Below are 23,892 nucleotides of genomic sequence, written 5' to 3' on the forward strand. Positions count from 1 at the left end.
CATGATGGGATTTGAACCTACGATGGGTCGAGGCCAAATGCCCGTGCTTACAGGCCAGTGAGGAGGCACCTGCCCCACTGAATGCAGACGGGCTAGTAGTCCTCCCCGTCATCACTCAGGTGAAACTCCTAATGTTCAGCTCAGCCTGCTCGATCCCCCTCAAAACACAGGAATGGTTACGATCTAAAGAGGTTCATAGTTTTTCTCTCTCTCGGGGGATGAGGGAAGTATTTCAAAAGCAGAAGGATCACACTTGGCACCGTAAAGGCCGCTGCTGACTGGCTGCAGACAGTGAGCACGTGTGGCAGAGGCTGGAGAGAGAGTGACGAGAGTGAGGTGGAGGAGCCCATCAACCCAAGGATCTCCAGCCCCTGCCAAGCCGTTACGGCTGTTAGGGTGGGTGGCTCTCCATTTCCGTGACAGCAACTGAGCAGGAAACCCTGGGGCTGAATGTTGTACAATCATAAAAAATATATATGATGGGCTACAAAAATGATCTAATAGTAAAAATCAGGAAAGCCGCTGGGTCCAGTCTGCCCGAAAACAGGGAGGTGAGTTGGAGCACCGCTGTGGTTCCTCGGCCCCCGACAGCCCCGGCCCCCAGAGCCCCAGCTCCCCTGGGAACGTGCTTTCCCTCCTTTCTCCTAACGGTGCCTTGGCCCGCAGAGCTCTGGCCTCTCCACGTGGATCGGGAACCAGATGTTGTCCCTGAGCAGCCTCCCGCCGTGGGCGGTCACCCTGCTGGCATGCATCCTGGTGTCCATCGTCACCGAGTTTGTGAGCAACCCTGCCACCATCACCATCTTCCTGCCCATCCTGTGCAGCCTGGTGAGTAGCGCGGGGCTCCCGGATGTCCGGGCGGGCAGCCCAGGGGCCTGCAGGGGCAGGCCTGGGCCCGGGGGCAGCTTCCACGGCTGTCCTCTCCCTTCTGGTCATTTCCACAGCCTTCACTCATTGGTGCTCACACTGTAGTTTGAAAACTTACGTTTTTCCAAAAGCAACTGGTAAGGAAATAGATAAATTAAAAAACCACAGCAACTGTTCTAGAAACCCTTTCTGAAAAGACCAGGATTCGTTTGGGGGCCTCCCTGAATGGAAACCTCACAGCCCTAAGGTTCCAGTTCCCCAGAATCATCACCATCCTTTCTCCCCTGTGCTGAGACCGAAGAGCAGGGCTGGAGAGTAACTACAGAAAATGGAGACAAAATGCTCCCAGAAGTACACTCAGGGACAAGGACCAAGACCACAGCTCTACCACCACCTCCACCCGATTTCAGTGTCCAGAAGGTTCTGAGAGTCGGGGGCAAGGCCAGCCTCATTCCACGAGCTCAGAACAATGCGCTATGAATGGAATAGGGCAGGGCGGCAGCTGCCAGCTCTTGGCCTGGCGGGGCGGCCCCAAAGGTAACGCACCACACACGATACACCCGTTCTGTGAGGCGGAACCTATGGAACGAAGGCTCTTCCCCATTCCCCACACAACAGGGTCCCCCTGCTCTTTCTGACCCCCAAATCTTGGCTCATTGTGCAGATGCCCCCCCTCTACCCCCCGCCTCCCACCATCTCATTAGTGCGAGCACCGGAGAGTGCTCAGTTAAAACTTGGCAGCGCCGAGGGCCAGCCGATGGGTTCACATCCACGTAGGGCAAGGAGCTCGCCCAGGAAAAAAGGCCCCTTAGTTCTGTACCCCCACAGTGAGGGACCTCTCCTTCAATCAAAGCAGCCTATTGCTGAGATCTGTGTTCAAAGAAAGAATTTCTCAGCTAAAGAATAAACTTCAGAGACCACTTCCTTCAACCAGCACCGAGAAGGGAAACACCCCTCCTAGGAGTAAGTCACAGCCGTGTTCCTGTGGGGAGGGAGCGAATGGCATGAGCACGTTTGCATGTCCTGAGGGCAGTGACTGCACCACCCCTGGCGTAAGGGGTCCAGCCGAGGCTGGCCAGCACCAAGCCGTTGTTTCAAGCACATCTTCGACGTTAAGCCCAGGAAACGGCAGTCTCGCGTCCATGCTAATGCTTCTGTGCGTTCTCTCCTTCTAGTCGGAAACGCTGCACATTAACCCGCTCTACACCCTGATCCCCGTCACCATGTGCATCTCCTTTGCAGTGATGCTGCCTGTGGGCAACCCCCCCAACGCCATCGTCTTCAGCTACGGGCACTGCCAGATCAAAGACATGGTGAGTGCCGCCGGGCCGGCTGCGGTGGCAGGGGGGCGGCTGGCTCCACCGCCTCCTCCTGGAGTTTGTTCTTTGGCAGCAGTTGTCTTCGGACTCTCCGCGCTCAGCCTAGCGTGGGAGAAAGAATGGGTTCTGGGTGGGGGCAGGGGGTCCGGCAGCACCAAGAAGGGCAACAAGGGGCTCCTGCCAGCCCTTCTCTGGGAGCGAGGGGGCCGTGGACGGAGAGAGCGGGAGCACACGGGCGTGGCCCAGGTCCTGAAGGCGTGAGTTTGTGCAGTCTCTGCCTCAGTTTCTTCATGGGACCAGTGGGCTGTCCATTCAAACAGCTGGCTTAGCGCTAGAAGGCGAAGTTGGAGAAACTGTATGAACCTAAGGTAGAAGGTCTCTGGTGAGAAGAGGATCCTTTTGTTGAACTCTCCCCAGGCAAGAAATCCCTGAAGTAACATGGCAAAATGAAGCATCCACAGCTCATTTCTCAGTGTTCAGCTGGGCTTTTGCAAAAGATGCCCGAGAGGAGGCATCCTAGGGCTGGTTTTAGAGCTGGGCACACCCAACTGGCACAGAGGCCTGGGGCCCGCCTGTCTGAAACAGGGTCCACTCACCCTTGTGAGGGTCTCAGACATTTTTTTCACTAGAGCCCAAACTCATTCTCAGCAGCCCTGTTAAGTATCCCTTGGAGGAAAGCAAGAGTGAGTGTCAAGCTGGTAGCAGATACTCGGGTCCTTCTACTGTCCAAACTGCTCACCCAGCTCTCCTGCAATGCTTCGGCAAGGTCACAGCCACCCCTTTCCCCGTCTTACTGCACAACCCTCAGTCTCATCCTGAGCTCTGCCCCAACTGTCCCCTGCGCCGTGGCTGTGTGCCCCCACCACTCACCACAGCCCTCTGCCCTGGAACCAGGGGATCAGGGGCAGTAACTTTCAAAAACACCAGACAACAAGAAGTGAGCCAGTCCTCGGTCCTATTTCCAACTGGGACCCTGACTGGAGACTTCAGTTTCCTTACCCGCACGCTAATGCTCTATGGGTCCCCTTCAGCTCTGAATGACCTCAACCTTGCCCCTTTACAACCTCTCACCTGCTAGGAAATGTGGGCAGCTCTCCACCCCAAAAGGCCCAGAGGGCGAGAATGATTAACACGTCCAGGGCTTGTGCCAGAAAGCAGAGAGGGGCCAGGTCCACTCATTTGCTTGGGACAGTTCCCTGGTGTTCCCCTTTCCCTTGCACCCTCCCCAGGTTAGCGCCAGCTGGTGGGCCTGCTGAGGCTGCACGCCGGGCCTGGCCATGCGTCTGGCCCTGGCTGTGCCGTCCGTCACGCCTCACAGCCCCTCACCTGGGAGTCCCAACGCTGTGGCAGAAAGGGAAGGGTCAGTCACTGAGGTGACAGTCCCTCAGAAGAAAGCAAAGTTAGCACTCCCGTGTCCCCTTCCCATGGAAGAGCTGAGCAGACACAGCCAACCCGTTCCCCCAGGTGAACCCACGACACACAACTTCCACGAGCTGCTCCGTGAGGAAGGAAAGGAAAGGGTAACAGTGGCGAAGGCTCCACGGAACACAGCCCCTCCTCCGGGTCCCCGCACCCGTCAGCACAATAACGGCTCTGGCCAGTTCCTGCCTTAAAGAGACCTGGGCGATTGTAACACGTTTCACCATCGTGCAGCTGCAGGGCCCTTTGTCAGTGTAACCCCTGATGTTCAGATCTCCGGCGTTCTGAGCACTTCCCTTCCGGGCCTCCTCTGGACGGTGAGGGCGCTCCAAGTGGGGAGGATTCCAACAGCCTCTCCCAGCCCGAGCCTCCCCTCCCCGCCGCCCTTTCTGTCCTTCCGGTCCTGTGCCACACTGCACGGCAGCCCTGGAGCACCACCGGTGGTGCCGGGAACAAGGCAGGGTCCAGTGAGTGGCCTGCAATTTTGGGGGAGGGGGAGGCACAGATGGGGCGCACTCAGGGTGCCGTGCCGCTGCCTGCTCAGAGTGACGAGGGTGTGCTGGTTTGTGTCCTGCAGGTGAAAGCTGGCCTGGGGGTCAATGTCATTGGCCTGGTGATAGTGACGGTGGCTATCAATACCTGGGGAATTAGCCTCTTCGACCTGGACACTTTTCCAGCCTGGGCCAAGGTCAGTAACGTCACTGATCAGGCCTAACACCAGCGGGCAGGCGGCCAACCAAGGGGGTGGCCCGACCCCAGCAGGATGTGACCTATGAACAGGCCACGAAAACGCCAGGAGCAGACATCCCCCACCAGAAGATTCCGCCACCTACCACCTCAAGTGCAGCGTGGGACGCCTCCCCCACACAACCAGAGCTCAAGAAAACAGACCGCTTCCTCACTCCTTTGCATCTCGCCTCTGCTGTCCCTCCTGTCCATTCTTTCGGACCACAGGAGGAGAGGGCCTGCCCTAGCCGCCCCTCAGGGGTCAAGCCTCCCTCCCTGGGTTTGACGTTACTGTTAATTTCTCAGTCCCTTCTCGGGAGTTGAAGAAGGAATCCACATCATCCTGCCTAGGCGCCGGCAGTGACACCAGTGACACCTCTTTTGTAGGCAAATCTCACCGAGAACTCGAGACCTTACGGCGTCTCCTTTCTCTTAAGCGTCTCTGTCCTAAGTTCTCGCCACAGAAAGGCGATTCTTAGTGAGTCCTCTCTGTGGCGGTCAGAACCCGTTTTATCACTACCCTGATTCCCTTTTAAGCATCCCTCTCTCTTCAGTGGCTTCTCTGTACCTTGGCCCCAAATTCCTATAAAGAAATACTGTTCCCCTTTCGAAAAAGGCTGCTGTCCTCTCTGTCAAAGGAAAAGGAAGTAGAGAAACAAGGCACACTGCGATTAGCATCTCTCTTCGCACATCGCCAACCATCGACACCACTGTGCCAGTTATGTGTCGGGAGGGAGGGGCATTTTCATACCTGTCTCATGCAGGAGGCTGAAACTAGAATTGAGAGCATGGCACTATGCTGGTATGTGACTGGCTTCCTTCTGGGTGGAACGAGCAGTTCGCTCCTGAGAAGGCAGGAACGGAAAGGGCCCAACCCAGCAGTCACTGTCTGTGAGCTGGCGAGCCCTTGGGGGGCAGAGGAGATGTTGTACGTCTCTGCAAGCTCCCAGAGACTTGTGCGATCTGGTAAACTGTAACTGCTCAATAAATGTTTCCTTGAGAAAGACCACTTCAGAGATCAAAGCCTCCTTCTTCCTCCTGAGAACCCTGCCATTTTCTCCGGGACGGATGTCCTTGCTATATGACTGGATATATGAGGGGGGACCCCCCAAAAAATGGAATTTATGTTTATTTCTAAAAAATTGTGTATTTATTCTTACATGTGTAAACTTCAGTCACCTTTAAAGTACTCTCCATTTGATGCAGCACTCCTATTGAGACGTTTTCTCCACTCCTCAAAACAGTTTTTGAACTCATCAATTTTGATGCCTTTCAGTGCTTCTGCCATTTTTTTCACCTTTTCCACACTGAAAGGGTCTTCAAAAGAAAAACTCACTGAAGCCAAATGCAGCCTCTCACAACAACGCCAGCTGGCCCACTGATACAGATGGGTTCCTAGAACACTCGCCTAACAGGGAAAAACTGTACTACATGGGGCCTGCCCTCCAGAAGATAATTCCAGGGTTTTTTGGGGCTCCCCTTGTAGCACCCAAACCCTCCGGTTTCCTGGCATTGTGTATTTCTGATTTCTACCACTGGTTACTTGCTAAACACATCTTATGGGACAAGGAGTGCCCCATAATTCTTACATCGTTTTAGTGATTTTAAAACCTGTGCCGGCCTAGCATGTGCCATTGTTCCACAGTAATTTATCAATGAAATCACTCCGCTGGTTCATCTAGCACCTGCGAACTGTCAAGTTTCTTTCGTGCTGGTCAACACTCCCATGCTCTGACCACAGCATATGACGGACCAGGTTTAACCAGGAACGTCTCTGTGTCTGCCCTGCCGATGAGCTTGGGCCGAATTACTTGGCCACATATAACACTGATGACCTCATGGACTCAAATAACATACGGGCATTAGGTCACTACAGCTGGTCAGATCGAGCCAGCATCTCTATGGTTACTTTGCTTTAGATCACAGGTGGCAAACCCAAGGCCCACAGGCCAAATCCGGCCCTCCACCTTGTTTTATCTGGCCCGGCACCTTGATTCTACCCAGCCAAGCTCTCGCTTAACTCTTAAGGGGTACTGACATTTATACAGTCCTAAAATTACATTTGACCCTTTGGAGGCAACCATGAGGCTGATGTGGCCCCCCGTGAAAATGAGTTTGACGCCCCTGCCATAGATGTTCAGAGGAGTCAGGGTGTCACTCTTGCTGTCAGGAGTGTCGTCAAACGGCTGCCCCAGTACAGAACTGAGACAGTAAGCCCCTACGTCAGGCAGTAAAACAAAGGCCCAGATAGTTGGTAAGACTCTGGGAATATAAGTAACTACAAAGAGAGAAAAGTTGACTTGGAATTAGTGACCACTGCCTGGCTATTCGAGAACCTGACCTGTCCTACAGGGAAAGCAGTGAGGCTCCCCATGGCAGCTGCTGCCGGACGCTCGGGGGAGCTGAGGCACCCGGCCTGCCGCTGAGGCAGCGCCCATCCTACAGGCCAGCGCTGTCCTCTGCCCAGACTGGGCTCAGGCCCAACCAGACGGCTGCTTACAGGGCTAACAATCCCTGGTCATCCTCCGCCACTGCATGCTGGGTGTTAACAGCTCTCCCTAGCAGTTGTGTGTCTCTCGCAAGTGTATTCTAATTTGATTTTTATCTTCTATCACAACAATATACGGATGGAGAAGCTGTAAATGATCACCTTATACCAGCTCACTTGACTGATGGCGAAGAAGAGAAACAAAGACTCGAAGTATCATTGCATCTTATTCTCAAGTCAATTATCCATCAAATTCGTTTAGTCAAAGTTGCCTTCAAACCACCTTTAAGTCGCCCATGAAGTATGGTATACAATCTTTTCCGTTACATTTACACGGCACAAAGCTCATGTGCCATCTTTTAATAAATAAAAAAGCTGCTAGTTTTCTCTCCAGTGTCAGACTAGATCCCTGCTTCTCCAGCTGGATACCAAAAAGAGCAGCTGGCTTCACACTCGGGGCCCATGTTTGAAAAAGTGTCTCTAAGCACTAGACTCCCCAGTACGGCAAGATGCTGAAACCATGAATACACAGAAGGAACAGAGACCGCCCCAGCTCACAGTAGCTCGTTCTGCGGCTGCCCTCGCCGAATGCGAGTGAGCACAGCCGCCCGTAGGACCTGCGCGGCACCTCGCCCGCGTCCCAGTCCCGTGTGACTGCCCATGTCAGAACGGGGCCCCCGCACTGCACCCTTCCTCAGGCCTCACCGCACAGGCAGTGGTGCCCCTCCCCGCGCTCGTCCCACAAAACCCCAGGTTGTTCTTGTCTCCTGTGCCTTGCAGAACACGCCACCCAGGAGCTCCTCAGTCTGGGACCATGTCGCACCCAGATGCAGGAAAGGTATAAGGTGACCATGTGCAAGTTTTAAATGTCACTAACTCCCCTAGTACGACCAGGCAATGTCTCAAAATATTTTCCCTTCACCGCCCTGTTCCTTCCCGCAAGGCCTTAATAGTAGGGGGAAAAAGAACTCATTCAGTTGCACAAGGAATGGAAATGCCATGTGCAAAGCCTCACTCGCTCCAGTACGGTATGTACTGTCCCTGCAGGGGAGTAACAGAAGGAGCATTCAAACGTGGAGGCCTCGCGGAAAAACAAACACCAGCCGTGTGTCCAGCGAGCAGGCTGCTCAGTGGAAAGGAAAACACCATGTATGTGTACATGTGCCCTGTGAACCCCTGTGCGCAGGCAACTAGAAAAACACACAACTTCAAAGTCACACAAATGAAAACTGGCTGAAGGAGGAAGAAAAAGAAGCAAAATTCTGCCCTTAAATCAGAGGCAGGTAACTGCTGATTTGCACAGAACAGTAAATCTGAAGAAGCCTATTAAGACATCAAGTAACTGAAGTACATACAGTAACAAACTACAGCCCTTCTTGATAATTTTAAATAAGGTGGTTTTGGTTTTTCTCTCCCTTTGTTTGTTTGGGAGGGTTACAGTTTCAGGATAAGCTTTTCAAGTTCAAAGTACTTCTTCGGTTTCCACCATCAATCCCGAAGTCTTATTTTTCACATGTGAGTGACCTTCCTTTTATGGTCGGTGTAGCAGTAAGTTTTCTTAAATCGCATCAACAAAAGCTTTCAAACATTTTTAAAGGAAAAAAAGGCCCGTCTTGCAGTGGTTCCTCCCATCACTCCATTGGTTTGTGAGGCGGGGGTCCCCACAAAGCGCCCAGGGAAAACGTGACCTCCACGATCACAATCGCTGCCACCCCCCCCCCACAACTGCACCCTGAAACCTGCTGGTTCTGAGCTCCCCCTGCACGTCGGGAAGATGGCCTCGTCTGAGACCTCTGCGCACCCGCCCATGGCCGCAGAACTTACGGCGAGGAGCGGCTGTGTGGCCGGCGCCCCTGCATCAGCCCGTGTTCACCTCGGAACGGCTGGGTGGCTCCCACCGGTGGAAATGATCCTGTCAGTGACTCGAAGTGTCACTCCCGAGGGAAGCCCTGATTTCCAAATGAGCTATGTCCACAGGGTATGACGGAGAGACCTTCCTCCACACAGAAGCCACTGTGGGAGCAAACACACAGTAACAAGGCTACGGTGACGGATGACAAGGGACACCCAAGCCTACGGCGGCTGGAATACCCTCAGGGCGGTAAACCTCTATTCTTCAAGGCTGCAATTCATTCCACTGACGACTCAGCCATTTCGGATCAAATCTTGTGAGCCAGGTGGTATGATCAACGTGGGTATCGTAGATTTTCATCAACAACCAAGACAGTGACTATAGAATAATGACACATTTTGCACGGTTCATAAACTGGTTCCGAAAGTGACCGCAGAGAAACAAAAGTATTCTGACCAAAAGCAGCATGTCTGGACTAAGATCTACTATTTATTGGGTAAGTCTGCAAAGCACTGCACATCACGTACATTGTCTCCATTGTTGCTCATGGAAGCCCTATGAGGTAGGTATTGCGTCCAGATCTTACAGAGAATATAACAGTTTCAGAAAAATAAGCTGTCTTCCCATGGTCACACTGCTCGGGAGAAGCCAAACCATGATATGTTCCTGATCTGTCTCACACTGCAGGATGCGCTGATGGATAAAACGCATCTCCATGTACCAGAGCGGCACGTTTTCAGAGGAGCAGAATCACTGCACTTTCTAACTGCATGTAGTCTCCGCATCGCCCGTGTGTGGGAAAAGGTGTCATAAATAATCCTCCAGTTTACTGCTTCTGCTAGAACGTCCTCAGAAGAGGCATTGTCAGTGAAGCTGCCCAACAAGCCCTCCAAAACAAAAACACAGTGAAATGGGACTTTGCTTGCATTTAGTGCAAATGACAGTTTTAGGGCATTCGCTTATGGCTATACCTGCCTAGATAGGTGTAACAAGGTTCAGGGTTGTCACTGTAACAGCAGAAGGCAGGAAACAGCGTGACTATTCATCAGTAATAGATTAAATAAGTTATGGTATATTCATTCAACTGAATCTTACGCAGCCAGGAAAGGAAAGTGATTCCTTATTCCTTACATCTGGGCATGGGATGGGAAGAAAAGGTTGGGGCAAAGCCTACGTACAGCTGTTTCCATCCGGGTAAAGGCCCCACGCACACGTGTTTGTTCAGGCACCGAGCCTTCTCCAAGGCGCACAGTGAACAGCGCGCAGTGCCTGCCTCCTGCGAGAGGGGCTGGGAGCTGGGGACGGGGGGGAGGCCCTTTATTCCGAATCAGGTGCAGGAAAGTGATACAAACATTTTTAATTTTTAAAAATGGACTGAATATACATTCAACAAATTATAGTGGCAATTTCTGATTGCAGGAGAAAAAAAACAAGAAGTTTTCTTGTGAGAATCACTACAGTTGTAATGCAAATACCTTTTTTTAATGTGAAAAGGCATCATTTTTTCATCATGTAATGTCAAATGTACCTATAATCCCTTAAAATAAGTATGATTCTTCTGAGGGAAAAGAGCCAGGTCATATACATCATTAAGGAAAAACACACATACTAGACTCTGAAGTCTACTGAGAACAAAGGCCATTATTTTACATATTTTTTAAATTCCCCAGTTCCTGGTGGGGTTCTCAGAATGTAGTTTCTTGGTTGGAGTAGTAAATTGATTGATTGGTTAAGTTAGCAACTATGGAGTTATATATATATATCAGTTATACTGAGAACAGTATAAAGTAAATGGATAATTCACCAGAAACTGGCTTCTAGATTTTAATTTTAATGACCTTGAATCAACATAATTTAGTACCATATGTTTCAATACCTATTATAATCGCTAAACTGTGAAATCAGCATTATTTGTATCTGATCAGCTATACAAAACTCAGCAAGTTTTCTTATGAAAAAGGCAGTAGAAGTCCCAAAGAATAAGGGAGAGACCGCTAATTAAAGGCCATGTTTACTAATCTAGCACCACAATTCCAGCCTCAGGACCTCCCAAGCGACTGGCAGGAGGAAGGGAAGAGGGGAGGGCGTTGGACACGTGAGGGCAGTTCTTAACTGGTGGCCCCTGTGTGTGCTCGCAGGCCGTTCGGGGTGGAGCGAAGGCGGAGACTGGAGAGTAAGACACAGGCTTTTGGTTCACAGGGTGCAGGAGGTCCGCGAGGAGAGACTTCCAGGGGGGCAGTGCTGGAGTGGGCCTCATGAACTAGGGGGCTTCTTCTTGGCATCCAAGTCCTTTTTAATTTCTTCAAGTTTTTTAGCCAGGTTTGGCATCTTTAAAGAGAAAAGAGACAATTATAAATTTGCATCTATCTAACCAATATCCTTTCACTTCTGCTCCCCCAAAGATAAATGGTTATTGTACAACTGTTTATTTTCCTCTGAAAGAGACCAGCTAAACAGTGGTGGTTTTAGCCTCCTAACTGCGGGAGGAGCTCAGACGCAGTGCGCTAGGGGGCGCTCCCTGCCTGAACGCCACACCCGTCTTTGACTCGTACGCACCCACTCAGCCCCTCAATCCCTGCGGAGCGGGAGTCGCACACAGAAATGATAAATGTGGTACAAACTGATAAAGCCCTTGCCTAGACAATCATGTGACTCCATTGAAGGTTGACAGAGGGAATTCCCTTTGTCACACCAAAGCCTCACTACAAAACAAAAGCTAGTACCACTTTTCCCTTCCTTGTGTCTTTAAAACAAGCTCCACCTTTCCAGAATCACCATTCACAGGCAGTGTGCCACCTGGTTTTCAACTTCCCCATCTCTAAAGTGAGGCAAATACAACGCCCACGTCAGAAAACTCTGCCCCCTTGAATATGCTGCGTCATATAGACCCGCCTCCAAGATTCCTAGTCCTCTCTACTCCTGGGCACAGGGGCTGAAAAGATTATCTGATTAATCTTTAAATTCTTGCTTATCACATAACACTGCCATAGAACTGTGAGAACCTAACTTAATATTACTCTGGGCTAACAAACACGGCTCAGGATCACCACAAGACCATCTAAAGTGATGGGATTTTGCCCTCTTGTGCAATTATGAAGGACAGATGCTTCTGTGACTTCGGAAAATCTTTCTACAAAAACAATCAGGGCTCCTCCCCTCCACCATCTATGGACTCCCTCTGTGCCAGAGGGCACACCTTACTTCAACAAAGACAAGTCCCTATGAATTGGTTACATGGGATCATGGAAAAAGTGAATATGGTCACTTACGTCATAATTCTGAGCCAGATACATTCCGACCAGGTTGCCAAAAGTAAATCCAAGCTGAAAGAAGAGAACGGGAAGAGTTACACTGGATACTGAGCTCGGTGCCGTCAGACACCACACCAAACAATACAAACAATATTCTGCTAAGGAGCTAAGCCCAGCTAGAAGACCCCAGGGTCCCCTAGGGAGGAACAGTGCACAGTGTGAAATTCACATCTTGCTTCTATAAAATAAACTTTAAGCTTACTAAGCTTTAAACACCAAAAGCATAATTTAAATTGGTTTGTTCATAAATTAAGAAGTATAAAAGATACTATGATCTCTGATCATAGAAACTTTCTGATCATTTGACGAATCAGACACATGTTATGAAATAGTATTTTTATCAAGGGGGGGGGCACTAAGAAGCAAAAAGATTGGCCCTGGCCGGATAGCTAAGTTGATTTGAGTATGTCCTGATACGCCAAAGTTGTGGGTTCAATCCCTGGTCAGGGCACATATTAGAATCAACCAGTGAATGTATAAACAAGTGGAACAACAAAGTGATGTTTCTCTTTCTCTGTCTCTCTCTTTCCCTCTCCACCCCCTTCCTTTCTCTCTAAAATCAATTTTTTTTAAAGATTTTTTTCACTCCTATGGGTTGAAACTAGGTAAACAGATATTTCCCAAACCAGAAAGAGTATTAAATTTGCTTAAAAGGCGAAGGGAAAAAAACAACTGGGAATGTTAGCTCCGTACCAAACAAAAAGAATATGGGGTTGAAAACTTTTCAAAAAATAAAAAATAAACTAGAGTTTTGGTTCCCCTATTATCTAACTGTACCTGTAGACAAGAAACTTAATCTCTTTGGAGCTTTGCTGATTTGAACTTCCTGATTTATAAAAACATTAAACTAGCAATATTCCTTCCAGTTCCAACATTCTAGGATTCCTGCTTATTACCATGTTATCTCAAAATAAATACGGTATATCTAATGTGGCTTCACTTTGGCAACTTCATCAGACATCAGAGTGCATAAAATTATAGCAGGTACCTAAAAACACAAAATAAAACAAAAACAATGGGCCTTTAGACAAGTCATACCCAACCACACTTTCGGAACACTGCCAGGTCTCCCAGCGGGACTCGGGAAAATTAAATACACAACGTAAGAAGATAAATGTTGCGCATGAAGAGAAATGTAGGGAAAAAATGTGTAAAGTCCAAAAGCAGTCACATGTTCATGGGATGTTTCGTAGGCAAGTTTAGACAGTAAATAGTTAAAAATCTAAATAAAGAAAAATCTAAAAAAGTAAAATCTAAGTTTGAAAACTGGTAACTCATTAGCCTGAGAAGTTAGCCAGGAGCCAGGTGACAGGAGGTCTTGAATGAGTCTGAAACCTCTCTGCAGGCCAAGAACGCTCAGTATCTTCCAGGCCAAGACCGGGAGCCTAATGGGTAGTCCATCCCAGTGGCTAGATGCTATCCCCATGGTCCCCTCCACATCACATCGGCCCCCCTCCCCCAGTTTTCTCTGCAGAGAAAATAGCTAGCAAACATGAATGAATGGTTCCCCTCACCTCCCCCCCAAATCAATGAAGATCAACAAAATAGAATGGAGGGTCCGGGAATAAGCCTTTACAGTTACGGTCAAGCAACTTTCCACAAGGGTCTTAAGACATTCAATGGTTTCTTTTTTCTCTTTTTTCTTTTTTAGAGAGAGGGGAAGGGAGGGAGAAAGAAAGGGAGAGAAACATCGATGTGAGAGAGAGATAGCAATTAGTTGCCTTCCACACATGTCCCAACCGAGGTATGCGCCCTGACTGGGAATGCGGGACAACACCCAACCGAGCCACGCCAGCCAGGGCGAGATGTTTACTGGTTTCAAAAAATGGTGCTGAGACAACAGGGTGTCCACATGCAAAACCATGCAGCAGGTTCTCTTCACCTACTTTACACCATAAACACTTAACTAAAAAGACCTAAATCCAAGAGCTAAAATGATCTATCTCTTAGGATAAAACATAGCAGTCAATCTTCATGACCTTGGGGTAAGCAACGGTTTCTTAGGTATGCTACCAAAGGCAGAAGTGACCAAAAGAAAGGATAAATTGAACTTCATCAAAATTAAATACGTTTGTAGTTCAAAGAATACCATCAAGAAAGTGAAAAGACAACTCACAAAATGGAATATCTGTAAAACACATATCTAATAACAGACTTTTATACAGAATATATAAGGAATTCTTACAACTGACTGATAAAAAGAATAACAACCCAATTTAAAAGTGGACAAAGGATTTTTACAGACTCTTCTCCAAAGCAGATATACAAATAAATGGCCAGCCAGCAAATGAAAAGATGCTCACCACTGTTAGTGAGAAAATGCAAATCAAAACCACAATGAGGGGCCACGAGACACCCAGGAGGGTGGCTGTAACAGAAAAGATGAACCAGTGTGGGCGAGGATGCGGGGAAGGGGAAGCTTCCCACACGGCTGGTGGGAATGGAAACTGGCGCGGCCACTGCGGAAACCAGTCTGGCAGCTCGCAGGCGCCATCTGATGCTGCAAGTCCACTTTGGGGCACATGGCCAGGAGAGCTGAAGCGTACATGCACACGCAAACTTGTACATGTATGTTCACAGGAAGACTCTTCATAATAGTCAAATGGTGGAAACAGCCCAAACATCCACCCACTGGTGAATGGACTAACAAGGTGGGGTTTATCCATACCTCGTACTATCAGCCACAAAAGAGAATGAAGTACTGATTCACACAACAACATGTATGAACCTTGAAAACATTATCCTAAATGAAAGACAGCCAGGAAAGACCACGTATCCCATGACACACGAAACCACTCGGCGACTGTCCCGGGCTGGGGGCGGGGACAGGAGTGGGACACGAACACTGGTGGGCAGGCGGCTTCTTCCGGAGGCGAGGGACTGCTGGTAGGAAACTGCGCAACTCCACGGACGTCTTAGACACCCTGGCTCCTGCACTCCAAATGGGTGAATTACAAGGTGTAAAGTGCACTTCAAAACTATAAAAGAATCAGTGAGGTTGGGTAAACTATCAGCTACATGGGATAAAACTGAGGAACTCAAGAACAACTCAAGGTTTCCAGGTGGAATAAATGTTTTAAAGGCAGGACACGTCAGGGCGGAAAAGCGAGGACCACTCAGACGAGGCCGGCTTTGTGCGCGAGCTCCCGGGAAAGCGCCGCCAGGTCTCCTGCGCGGCGGCAGAGGCAGGTGAGTCCCCACGCTGCCTATTAACAAAGCAGAGCACTTTGTGGAAAGGAGGGAGCAACTCCAGAGCCATCTGCCTTCCACCATTTGCTGCTCAGTCCCTTCCCCATCAGAAAGTTATTATGTGTATAAATCACCCATCCAAGCTACAATTGTTGACTTGGGATGGCTCCTGGCAGTAACCTAGACTGAATGCAACCCGAAGGATTGGAATGTGACTCATCAAGTTGCACTTTCAAAAAGTACGTGCCTGGATCAAGCTACCACAGAATCTGAACCATCTTATATTTACTGACAACAGCTTACGAAATCTAAAATCTCGCCTTTTATTTAGCCAATGTAACTACAACTAGCATTTAAAAGAACACCTACAAGTGATTTATGGTCTCGGGAGAAAAGCTGCACACTGACAAGAAAGCCAGAAGTACACATCATCGAACAATGAAGATAAATTGATCATTTTAGCTCTCAATTTTAGGCTGAGCCGTAGCTGTCAGAAGACCTGTCCATTCCAGGGAGGCAGAAAAACGTCACCCTTTTTTGTGTCCGAGTCTTTAACCACAAAGATTTAGTGTGGGGAACACCATCAACGGCTTCAAGTGACAAAAACCCACGTCCCACAAATTAAACAAATTGCTGCCGAGGACACAGCCTATATCCCTCTGCTACCACCACAGAGAAGCACGTTTTTAACGTACAAACTAGTGGGGTGGGATGTAAGCTAGGTTTGATAGTCAATAATTTTCCTTATAGAATGAAGAAAGAAAGAAAAAAAGCTGTTAATTCGTTCCTGAGCCAGTGAACTAAATGGGGACAGTCATGAAAAAGTTAGCAGGTAGGACTCCAGAAAGAGGTGCATCGGGTAGAACTGGTTTGCTTATTCTCAGAGAAGCCGATTCAAATATTCAAACATCTTATGACTATCTGAGAGTGGTCATCAGGCAAAAAAGGAATACCTAATTAGATCAATGAAATCACAGGGTATGTGGCTTCTTCCCATGGAATGTACGACCTGTTCTAGGAAGACAAGGCTGAAACCCACGGAGGCGCAGTGAGCAGAACACAGCAGGTCGCCAACGGGAGGCCTGAACAGCCACACAGTTTTAAGTACTTTGTGTTAAAAACCCAATGTAACTCACACTAACGTATTAAAGGAGAAAAGCCACGTGGTCACCAGGTGGGGAAAGACCATGGTAACGTGGGCAGCCAAAAAACTCTTAAACTATCAGAAATAGAAGAGAATCTCCTTAATCTGTTACAAAATATCAGAAACATAAACCTCACTGAAGCTGGGGACCATTTCCGCTACAAGGAGAAACAAAAGTAGGATATCCACTCTCGTTACTTCTTTTAACATATAATCTTTGTAACGCCTTTTCCCCATTACCATTTAGTCCTCTTACATGCCCCCCTAGGCCTGCACACTCTCCCTGCTTTTACTGCAAGCCCTAGCTTGAGGAGGGAAAGGGAACAGCAATCGGGAAGGAACACAAAACTGTCGTGTTTGCCTTCACTGGGGATGTGACGGCCTTCCTTCCAGCACCGCCTTCCCTGAGTCACCCCCAGGTGACCCTACCGACGGGAGACAGGCAGACCGTGGGAACAGTATCCATGCGACAAAACTATCAGCATGTCCCCCCATCGGCAACAACTAACTCGAAAATGTAATTTTAAAAAGGATGCCACTCCCAACCACAAAACTCGACATAATTAAAAAAAAAAAAACAGGGGCAAGACTACTACGTCGATTTAAAAAAAAATGATGAAAGACATGCATGTCCTAAATAAATGGAGAGATGGATCAGAACAGTGTAAAGATTTCAGGAACTTAAAGTCCTCAGAAGGCTCATGGAAAAAGATGGGAGCTGGGCCATTAGGAGTATTAGGGAAGGCAAAAGCAAAGCAAACAAACAAACAGAACCGTGGGATAGTCCACAGGTTGGCGCGGACAGGGAAGTCTGGCCGAGCCAATCCAAAACAGAGGACGCACACTGACGGGCAGTGGGAAGGAAACGGGGGCCAGGTGGATACGATCCGATGGGGAAGGACACAGGGACACCGACGGTTTTTGAGCATGTGAACAGGCCGCTGATTCCAGATGACCGACCGCTCCAGCAGCTACAAGGGGACGGAACCCAGGGCAGCAAGGGAGGGAAGCACGCACAGAGCCGGAGGCGACAGACAGCCAGCCTTGCTCTTCTCTGCGGCTGCTGCGACCACATCGGGAGCGGCACGGTTAAACAGAATTCAAAACTAGACTGCCTATTCAGAGAAGAGTAGCTAGCCTGAACCTGAATCGTAAAGAAACAGAGATGTCTAGCCTACAGGAAAGACTGATGGGTGGGAGAGGTACCAAGATATGCTCTTTCCATATGTAAAGAGTTGTCAGTAGGTTAGAGCTGCTGTTTAACAGGAAGGAGTAGAACTGAGTGAGGAGATACTGACAGAAATCGAAGGCGATGATCCTGTGGGAGTACTGAAACTGCTGCCACTGGGGGTGACCCATCGTAAACAGGATGCCCTTTTCGTAGTGGGGACGGGAGCATCAGCATGTCAGTTGGACTGGAGAACCTAAACCAACTTTCCAACTCAAAACCCACATCTCTACACCAGGCAGGCTAGTGCAGCTCGTCCCAAGGTGGGGTAAAAAAGACCTGCTCTAGGAACTTGGCAGTGGGAACATAAGGACAGAACCTTCCATAATATGAGTAATGAAGACTTGATGGCTTAAAACAGTAGCTACATTTACTGAATGCTTACTATGTGCACGCCAGCTCTCTTTCATGAACTAATTCAAGCTCTTCACAATCTTACAGAACAGGTCCAGTTACTGCCCAGTTTGTGTTGGGAAAACTAAGCCACAGATCAATTAAGTCACTTGCCCCAAATTACACAGCAGGTAAACATATGTGCCAGGCACAGCAGCTAGATGACATGGAGAATGAAGGGGAAAACAATAAGATTATGTCAATATTTCAAATTGTAGAAAGCCGGGACCAGGGAACTAAGAAAGAAGCTGGGTATGTTTGGCAGGGTGGGGAAGAGGTGAGGGGTCCAGGGTATGTGGAGTCTGAGATAGAAGATATGACAAAAGATGCTCAGTAGGCAGTTTTCACTTTCACCAGTAACTTTATTGACTGGGATATCTGAGTACATTGGCTGTCTCCCACTATTGGCTTCTAGTGGGTGGAGGCCAGAGGTGCTGCTCAGCACCTTCCAATGCATACGACGGCCCCACAGCAAAGGGTTATTTGGCCAAAATGTCAACAGTACCGAGAAACTTCGCAAACCGCTTCTGACACATTCAATCAGTCACAGCACCTTCTCCGTGCACTGCAGAAATCTTTTTTTTTTTGCGTTTCAGTTGCATTTTCACCTTTCCTGAAATAATAAAGCGTAATATGCCAAAAATGTTGCATATCTTGTTCTATCTCCAATATTAAAATGGCTGCAGAGAAATTCACCAATTTTGATACGTTTTTTTTAAATGCACGCTGAAATGGTAGCTGTCACAATACAATCTAACAAGATTGTTTCCAATGAAGTTAAAGACATCTAAGCACTACCAGAGCCATCCTACAGAAAAACTAAATGAACTCTTTGGCCAACCCAGTAATTCTTTGCTGGGCGGGTGTTGTGCACACTGGGAGATGTTCAGCAGCTCCGCTGGCCCCCACCCACTAGTAGCCAATAGTGGGAGATAGCCACCATACTCAAAATATCCAAATCAAGTTATTGGTGCAAATGAAAAACCTGTCTTTTATTTTACAGAAAAAACTACACAGACTTTTTGGCCAAATCGGTCACTGCCATCAAGGGAGCAGCCAGGGCAGCAGCAGGAGAGAGGGCAGCAGCAGGGCGTCAGGAACGGGCTCTCGGGACCAGGATGCCGGTCAAGCATTTTCACCCCAGGAGGAATGAATGGTTCATAAGCAGCACAACCCCGGGGAGCGCATTTCAAACAGTGCCCCAGAAAATGACAACGGCAGGGAACATCATGCAGGGTGCCAACATGTGTGATGCCAGTGCCCACGTGTAACTCATGACTGTCCCCTCACTGCCAAAACGCTTCCCTTTCCCTACATTTCTGAGGATACACTGACCCCATTTCTGAGAAGCAAAACTTACTCATCCCCAGTAAGTCAGAATTACTGATACCTTGTTGATGAGAAACTAAACATGTCTGAGTCCTTATTAAGTGTCCCTGTTTTAACTACATCTATGTGCTAACTCATGTTTAATCCTCACAACAAAACCATGAGACAGGTTTCCGTTTTCAGATGTGGAAACTGAAGCATGGAGAATTTCAATCAGCTGCCCACGTTCCCACAGCTTAAAAGTGATAGAGCAGGGGTTCAAGCCCACGAGTCTGACTTCATAAACACTGGGACATGACCGCTGGTCCCCAGGTAAAAGCTGGGGAGACCTTAGGGATCTTCTACTTCAACCCCTCTGTTTTATACCCGAAATGGCTGTTTTATACGTGAAAAAGCAAACAGAAAGACTTGTGCAAGTTGACCGAGTCGGTGAACCGCTGGACAGAGGTAGAGTCCTGGTGGAAAGTAGTTCTAGCCACTTCTTTCAGCACATGCAGTGAGAGCGGAGGGCCAGCCTTACTTCCCGGCTGGGAATTCAACAGACAGCTTCAGCCTCTCCCCTTAACCAGTCACATCCATGTTTATACACAGCAAAGGTTTATTCCAAAACCAAATAAACCCACTCTGCAAAAGCACTTGGAAAGTTAAGGATAACTGAACCAATGTCCTCCCATCTCATCAAGGAGCTGCAGCTGGAGGCTGGCCCTCAATTATACACTTTGGGGCAAACTGATACTGTTTTTAAACTGTTTCCTACAACTAGATAACAGTTATTATTTGTTACTCCTATTTAGGACACTAGAGAAACTTCCAGAGACAGAGGAGCAGCCCTTAGTTGGGTAATTTATGTCAAGGATACCCCCTTTCGGCTGAGAATTCAAAATTAATTACCATCTCAAAAAGGAGGGCAGCAAGCGCCATTTCCCCCTAATCTCTTTGATAAAGAACTTAACATTTGAGAAAGCATCTCATCCCCAGGGCACCCGATTCCCATTAGCCACCTGGAATATATTACAATACCGGCCTCTTACTAGAGGTAGAAAGCATCAAGTGTTGAAGACACAAAAATTTGGACGACTCTCTCTTAGAAATCTGATTGGCAAGACTGCCTGAAACCTTCACTAGGCAATCTGGAATACACCGAGCTTTGCCAGAAAACCCGTTTTTAACCAAAATAAAGAGCCCCAAGAAATAATCTGTTTAGTCATGGTAACGGTCACTTTCCCCTAAAAAGAGCACTTTGGAAAAACCACTTGTAGACCAGGGTCTGACTCATGCCAGCAGCCAGCCGTCCTCTAAGTCTGGAAGCTGCAACCACAGACGAGGGCTCCCTAAGCCTCCAGCTCTGACTCAGTGTTTCCGCGCCTCCAGAGGTGGCTTACTACCGTAACTTAGAGTTTATTCCCGGCCCTCCTGCGTCCTCAGAAACGCGAAGCAGCAGGGCCTCAAGTCCGGACGGAGTTTGTGTCTGCGTCAGGGCGGGAGGACAGAATGGGGGACGGGTCACGATAAAACATAAGGACCCAAAAGCTTTATCACGAGGGTGACACAGGCACCCAGGGTAAGCACAATGGCTCTCAAAATGCATGGTCTGACACATCCAAGTTTTCGGGGCTTGAATGGCTGCAGAAAAATACCCGCGCAGAGCCTGAGCGAGGCAGAAACAAAACCCCGCAGCCCACCCCGAGGAGCAACGAGCAGGCTCGGTGGGGCTGCGGACCCGCGGGGCCACGCCCGTGCCCCCAGACCCAGGCCGGATCGACGGGGTCCGGAGCCCCCGAGGGTCCTGAGCCGAACCCCCAGCCTGCTTCTCGGCAGCTCCACTCACCAGGAATTGGAGCATGATGTTAGCGAAGAGGGCGAGAACGGCGGTGTCAACTCGGTGGGCCGTTCCTATCCTGCCTCCCCCGGTGCCAGGGGCGGGACCCGCATCAGCATCCGGGTCACCCCACGCCCCGCCCTCTTCTCCTCAATTCACCGGGAAGCCGCTAGGGGCGCCCCGGCTCCCCCTGGCGGAGCGTCTCCGAATTACTGGTAGAGTGGGGCGACCGGTGAGAAAGCCGGGGTGGCATCTGTCAGTCCCAAGTCCCAAACTGGGCTGGACGGTTTGGAACATTCAGAATCGAAGGCCCCAGTCCCAACATCCCGCTTCTTTAATGCTGGGTCGGAGTCCCGGAATCTGCATTATTAGTACCAGCACCCCAGCCATTCTGCTGCACAGCCAGGCTTAAGTCCTTCTGACCTACAAGCACTGCAGGACGCAGATTCCCATCCCTGGGTGCAGAGCAGAATCACCATTGGAGCTTTCCAGTCTGGTCTTCCCCAGGCCCCATGAAGAATCTGCCGGAGGCGAGGAGGGTTGTTTTTGCAAAAGTACCACCGGTAGGCTATGTAACCTGCCGTGAAGACCTATGATAGAGATTAGGTGCTTAAATAGTTAAGACAGAGACCTTTGGAGTCTGGCACAGCTGGGTCCATTTCACCATGGCCTTGCATTTCCTGGCAGCCGTGAACAAGTTACTGAAGTTTGCCTTCCTTCTCCGTAAGTGAGGCTTAACGCCTTGCTGATTTGTTGCAGGGATCAAATGAGACAATGTGAGGGTCCAAAAATTGCTTGTCATGTGTCTGGTGTGGACAGTGAGCTCTGAAAGAGGTCTCGCGTCCTCTGTCCACCCAGAGCTACCCTGACACTGTGGGCCACTCTGCTCCTGATCCTCAAATCCCTCCACGACTTCCATCAACACACACATTGACAAAGCAACTCACCTCTCTTTGCACTCAGCTTTCTGAATTCATCCTTATAGCTATAAAAAGTAGAACTCCGGTTCCAGATAAATAACAACCAAATCATAGGAGTTTTAACCATATGGGAGTCTATCATAAAATGGACAATGATGAGGGGTACAGGAAAGCTCCGAGAATGTAAGCATGTTTCTCTCCATTTCTGCTTTTCTTCATACATCTGCTTCATTGTTCTCTTTGCCTTCCGTTTTTTCCTGCTTTTTAGAATATGGTCCATTGTAACACGTATTTGAGATTACTCATTAAATTGTCCAACCAATAGAAGACTGGATCACTCTTTCCTAACCGTTTTCAAATACCTGGGAAAAGAAGGCAGACTGGTCAAGCTGGTGTCAGATTCTCCCAGGTCAATTACAATGAGAAGGGGCGGGGTCTCGTTGAACTGAAGTGGCTCCCACCAGGGAGGAGATGCTGGTAGATGGCTCTAACTCTATTTTCCAACACGTCGAGGGTAAAAACTTTGCTCAGCCAAGTCCTGACCAGGGCTTCTCAGACTTTAATGTGCAGACAAATCGCCTGGGGACCTCATTAAACTGCAGGTTCCAATTCAGGACATCTGAGTTGGGGCCTGACATTATACACTTCTACTACGCCTCAAGTCGTAAGACCCAGACCGTGAGCTACCTGAGGGTACGGACTTCATCCCTTTGGTTCATGACTTCATCTGCCCGGCAAGTGCCCGGCACAACCTCTGAACACAAATTATTTATTGAAGTCTTTGCATGAAACCTTATTCCCTTCTTACAGATAGTCTTAACAGAAACCTGACTTTTTAAAAAAATTCTGACTGATTGATTTGATAAAGAAACATCAATTTACTGTTCCACTTACTCAAGCATTCATTGGTTGATTCTTGTATGTGCCCTGACCAGGAACAGAACCCTCAACCTTGAGGCATCAAGAGGATGCTCTATCCAACTGAGCTACCTGGTCAGGGATAAAGCCTGACTTTTTTGCTAAGACCTTTCAGAGGCTCTTCTTTCTCAAACAACCATAAGCTGTGGAAAATAAAGGCAGAACTCTTTTGCTATTTTGAGATTTTTACTTAAATGTCCTCATATAAAAACACCTCCTTGCTCTGGCTGCTGTGGCTCAGTTGGTTGGGTGTTGTCTCACAAACTGAAAGGTCACCAATTCAATTTTGGTCAGGGCACATGCCTGTGGTTTGCAGGTTCGGTCCCCAGTTGGGGTGCATCCAGAAGGTGGCAAATCAATGTTTCTCTCCCTTCCTCGCTCTCTTAAATCAAAAATTTTTTTAAAAACCCACCTCCTTTAACATTCATGTTCTCCCTTTACTCTTTCACGAGGCCTTAATCTACTGACTCACTAGGCAGCCCTCTCATTCCCGGAAGGCTTTAGCAGCTAACAGCCCTTTCAGCCCCAAGCTGTCATACTCATGGGTGACTTCGAAGGCCATGCACACTTGTATTTTCCAGAATCCTAACCCCTAGGAGCGGCCTTCATCTTCACACCACGTTGGCGATCCACTGCCATGTTTCTGACACGCACTTCTTCCTGTCCTGGACCTACTCCACCTGTGTAGGGTTCATTCTCAGATGGTACCTCCCATCCCACCGACTTTGACCTTAGCCAGATCTGCAGTCTCTCATCTGCTCCATATTTTCAGCAATGAGTTCTCTTCTGGCCTCACTCCTTTTCTATCTGATCTCAACCCCAAGAGATTGGAACTTCAATCACGGCATATTAGCCTCTGTTCTCTTATTCATTGGTCTTCTATAATACTTGCCTCTTAAAAATTCTAATTCTTAATCAATCCGCCTGTTTCAGTTCCATATCAGTGATTGTGAACATCAGACAGAGAAAA

General features: G+C 48.7%; 2 protein-coding genes across 2 annotated transcripts in view; one reads left to right on the plus strand and one right to left on the minus strand.

The window, feature by feature from the left end:
- The window catches only part of SLC13A4 (solute carrier family 13 member 4), a 39,151-nt gene extending 33,866 nt beyond the window's left edge, over positions 1–5,285 (plus strand). The window contains exons 14-16 of the mRNA XM_045855673.1: positions 667–828; positions 2,043–2,180; positions 4,183–5,285. Coding sequence (XP_045711629.1) covers positions 667–828; positions 2,043–2,180; positions 4,183–4,320 — 438 coding nt within the window. The 3' untranslated portion in view covers positions 4,321–5,285. The remainder of the gene's footprint in view (positions 1–666; positions 829–2,042; positions 2,181–4,182) is intronic.
- Positions 5,286–10,013: 4,728 nt separating this feature from the next.
- On the minus strand, positions 10,014–21,208 carry STMP1 (short transmembrane mitochondrial protein 1). The gene is made up of 3 exons (XM_045855662.1): positions 21,094–21,208; positions 11,941–11,994; positions 10,014–10,999 (listed from the first exon to the last, which is right to left on the minus strand). Exons 1-3 carry the CDS (start codon positions 21,106–21,108, stop codon positions 10,925–10,927), a joined length of 144 nt encoding a protein of 47 aa, XP_045711618.1. The 5' UTR covers positions 21,109–21,208; the 3' UTR covers positions 10,014–10,924.
- Positions 21,209–23,892: the final 2,684 nt, after the last annotated feature.

The sequence above is a fragment of the Phyllostomus hastatus genome, unplaced genomic scaffold (assembly GCF_019186645.2).
Source record: "Phyllostomus hastatus isolate PE091 unplaced genomic scaffold, TTU_PhHast_1.1 phas_scaffold_114, whole genome shotgun sequence".
NCBI classification, from domain to species: domain Eukaryota; kingdom Metazoa; phylum Chordata; class Mammalia; order Chiroptera; family Phyllostomidae; genus Phyllostomus; species Phyllostomus hastatus.

Coding starts and splice junctions, on each gene's coding strand:
- STMP1 (XM_045855662.1), bottom strand. Junction 11,000..11,940: donor ATCTGGCTCAGAATTATGAC/GTAAGTGACCAT, acceptor TTCTCTTTAAAG/ATGCCAAACCTGGCTAAAAA.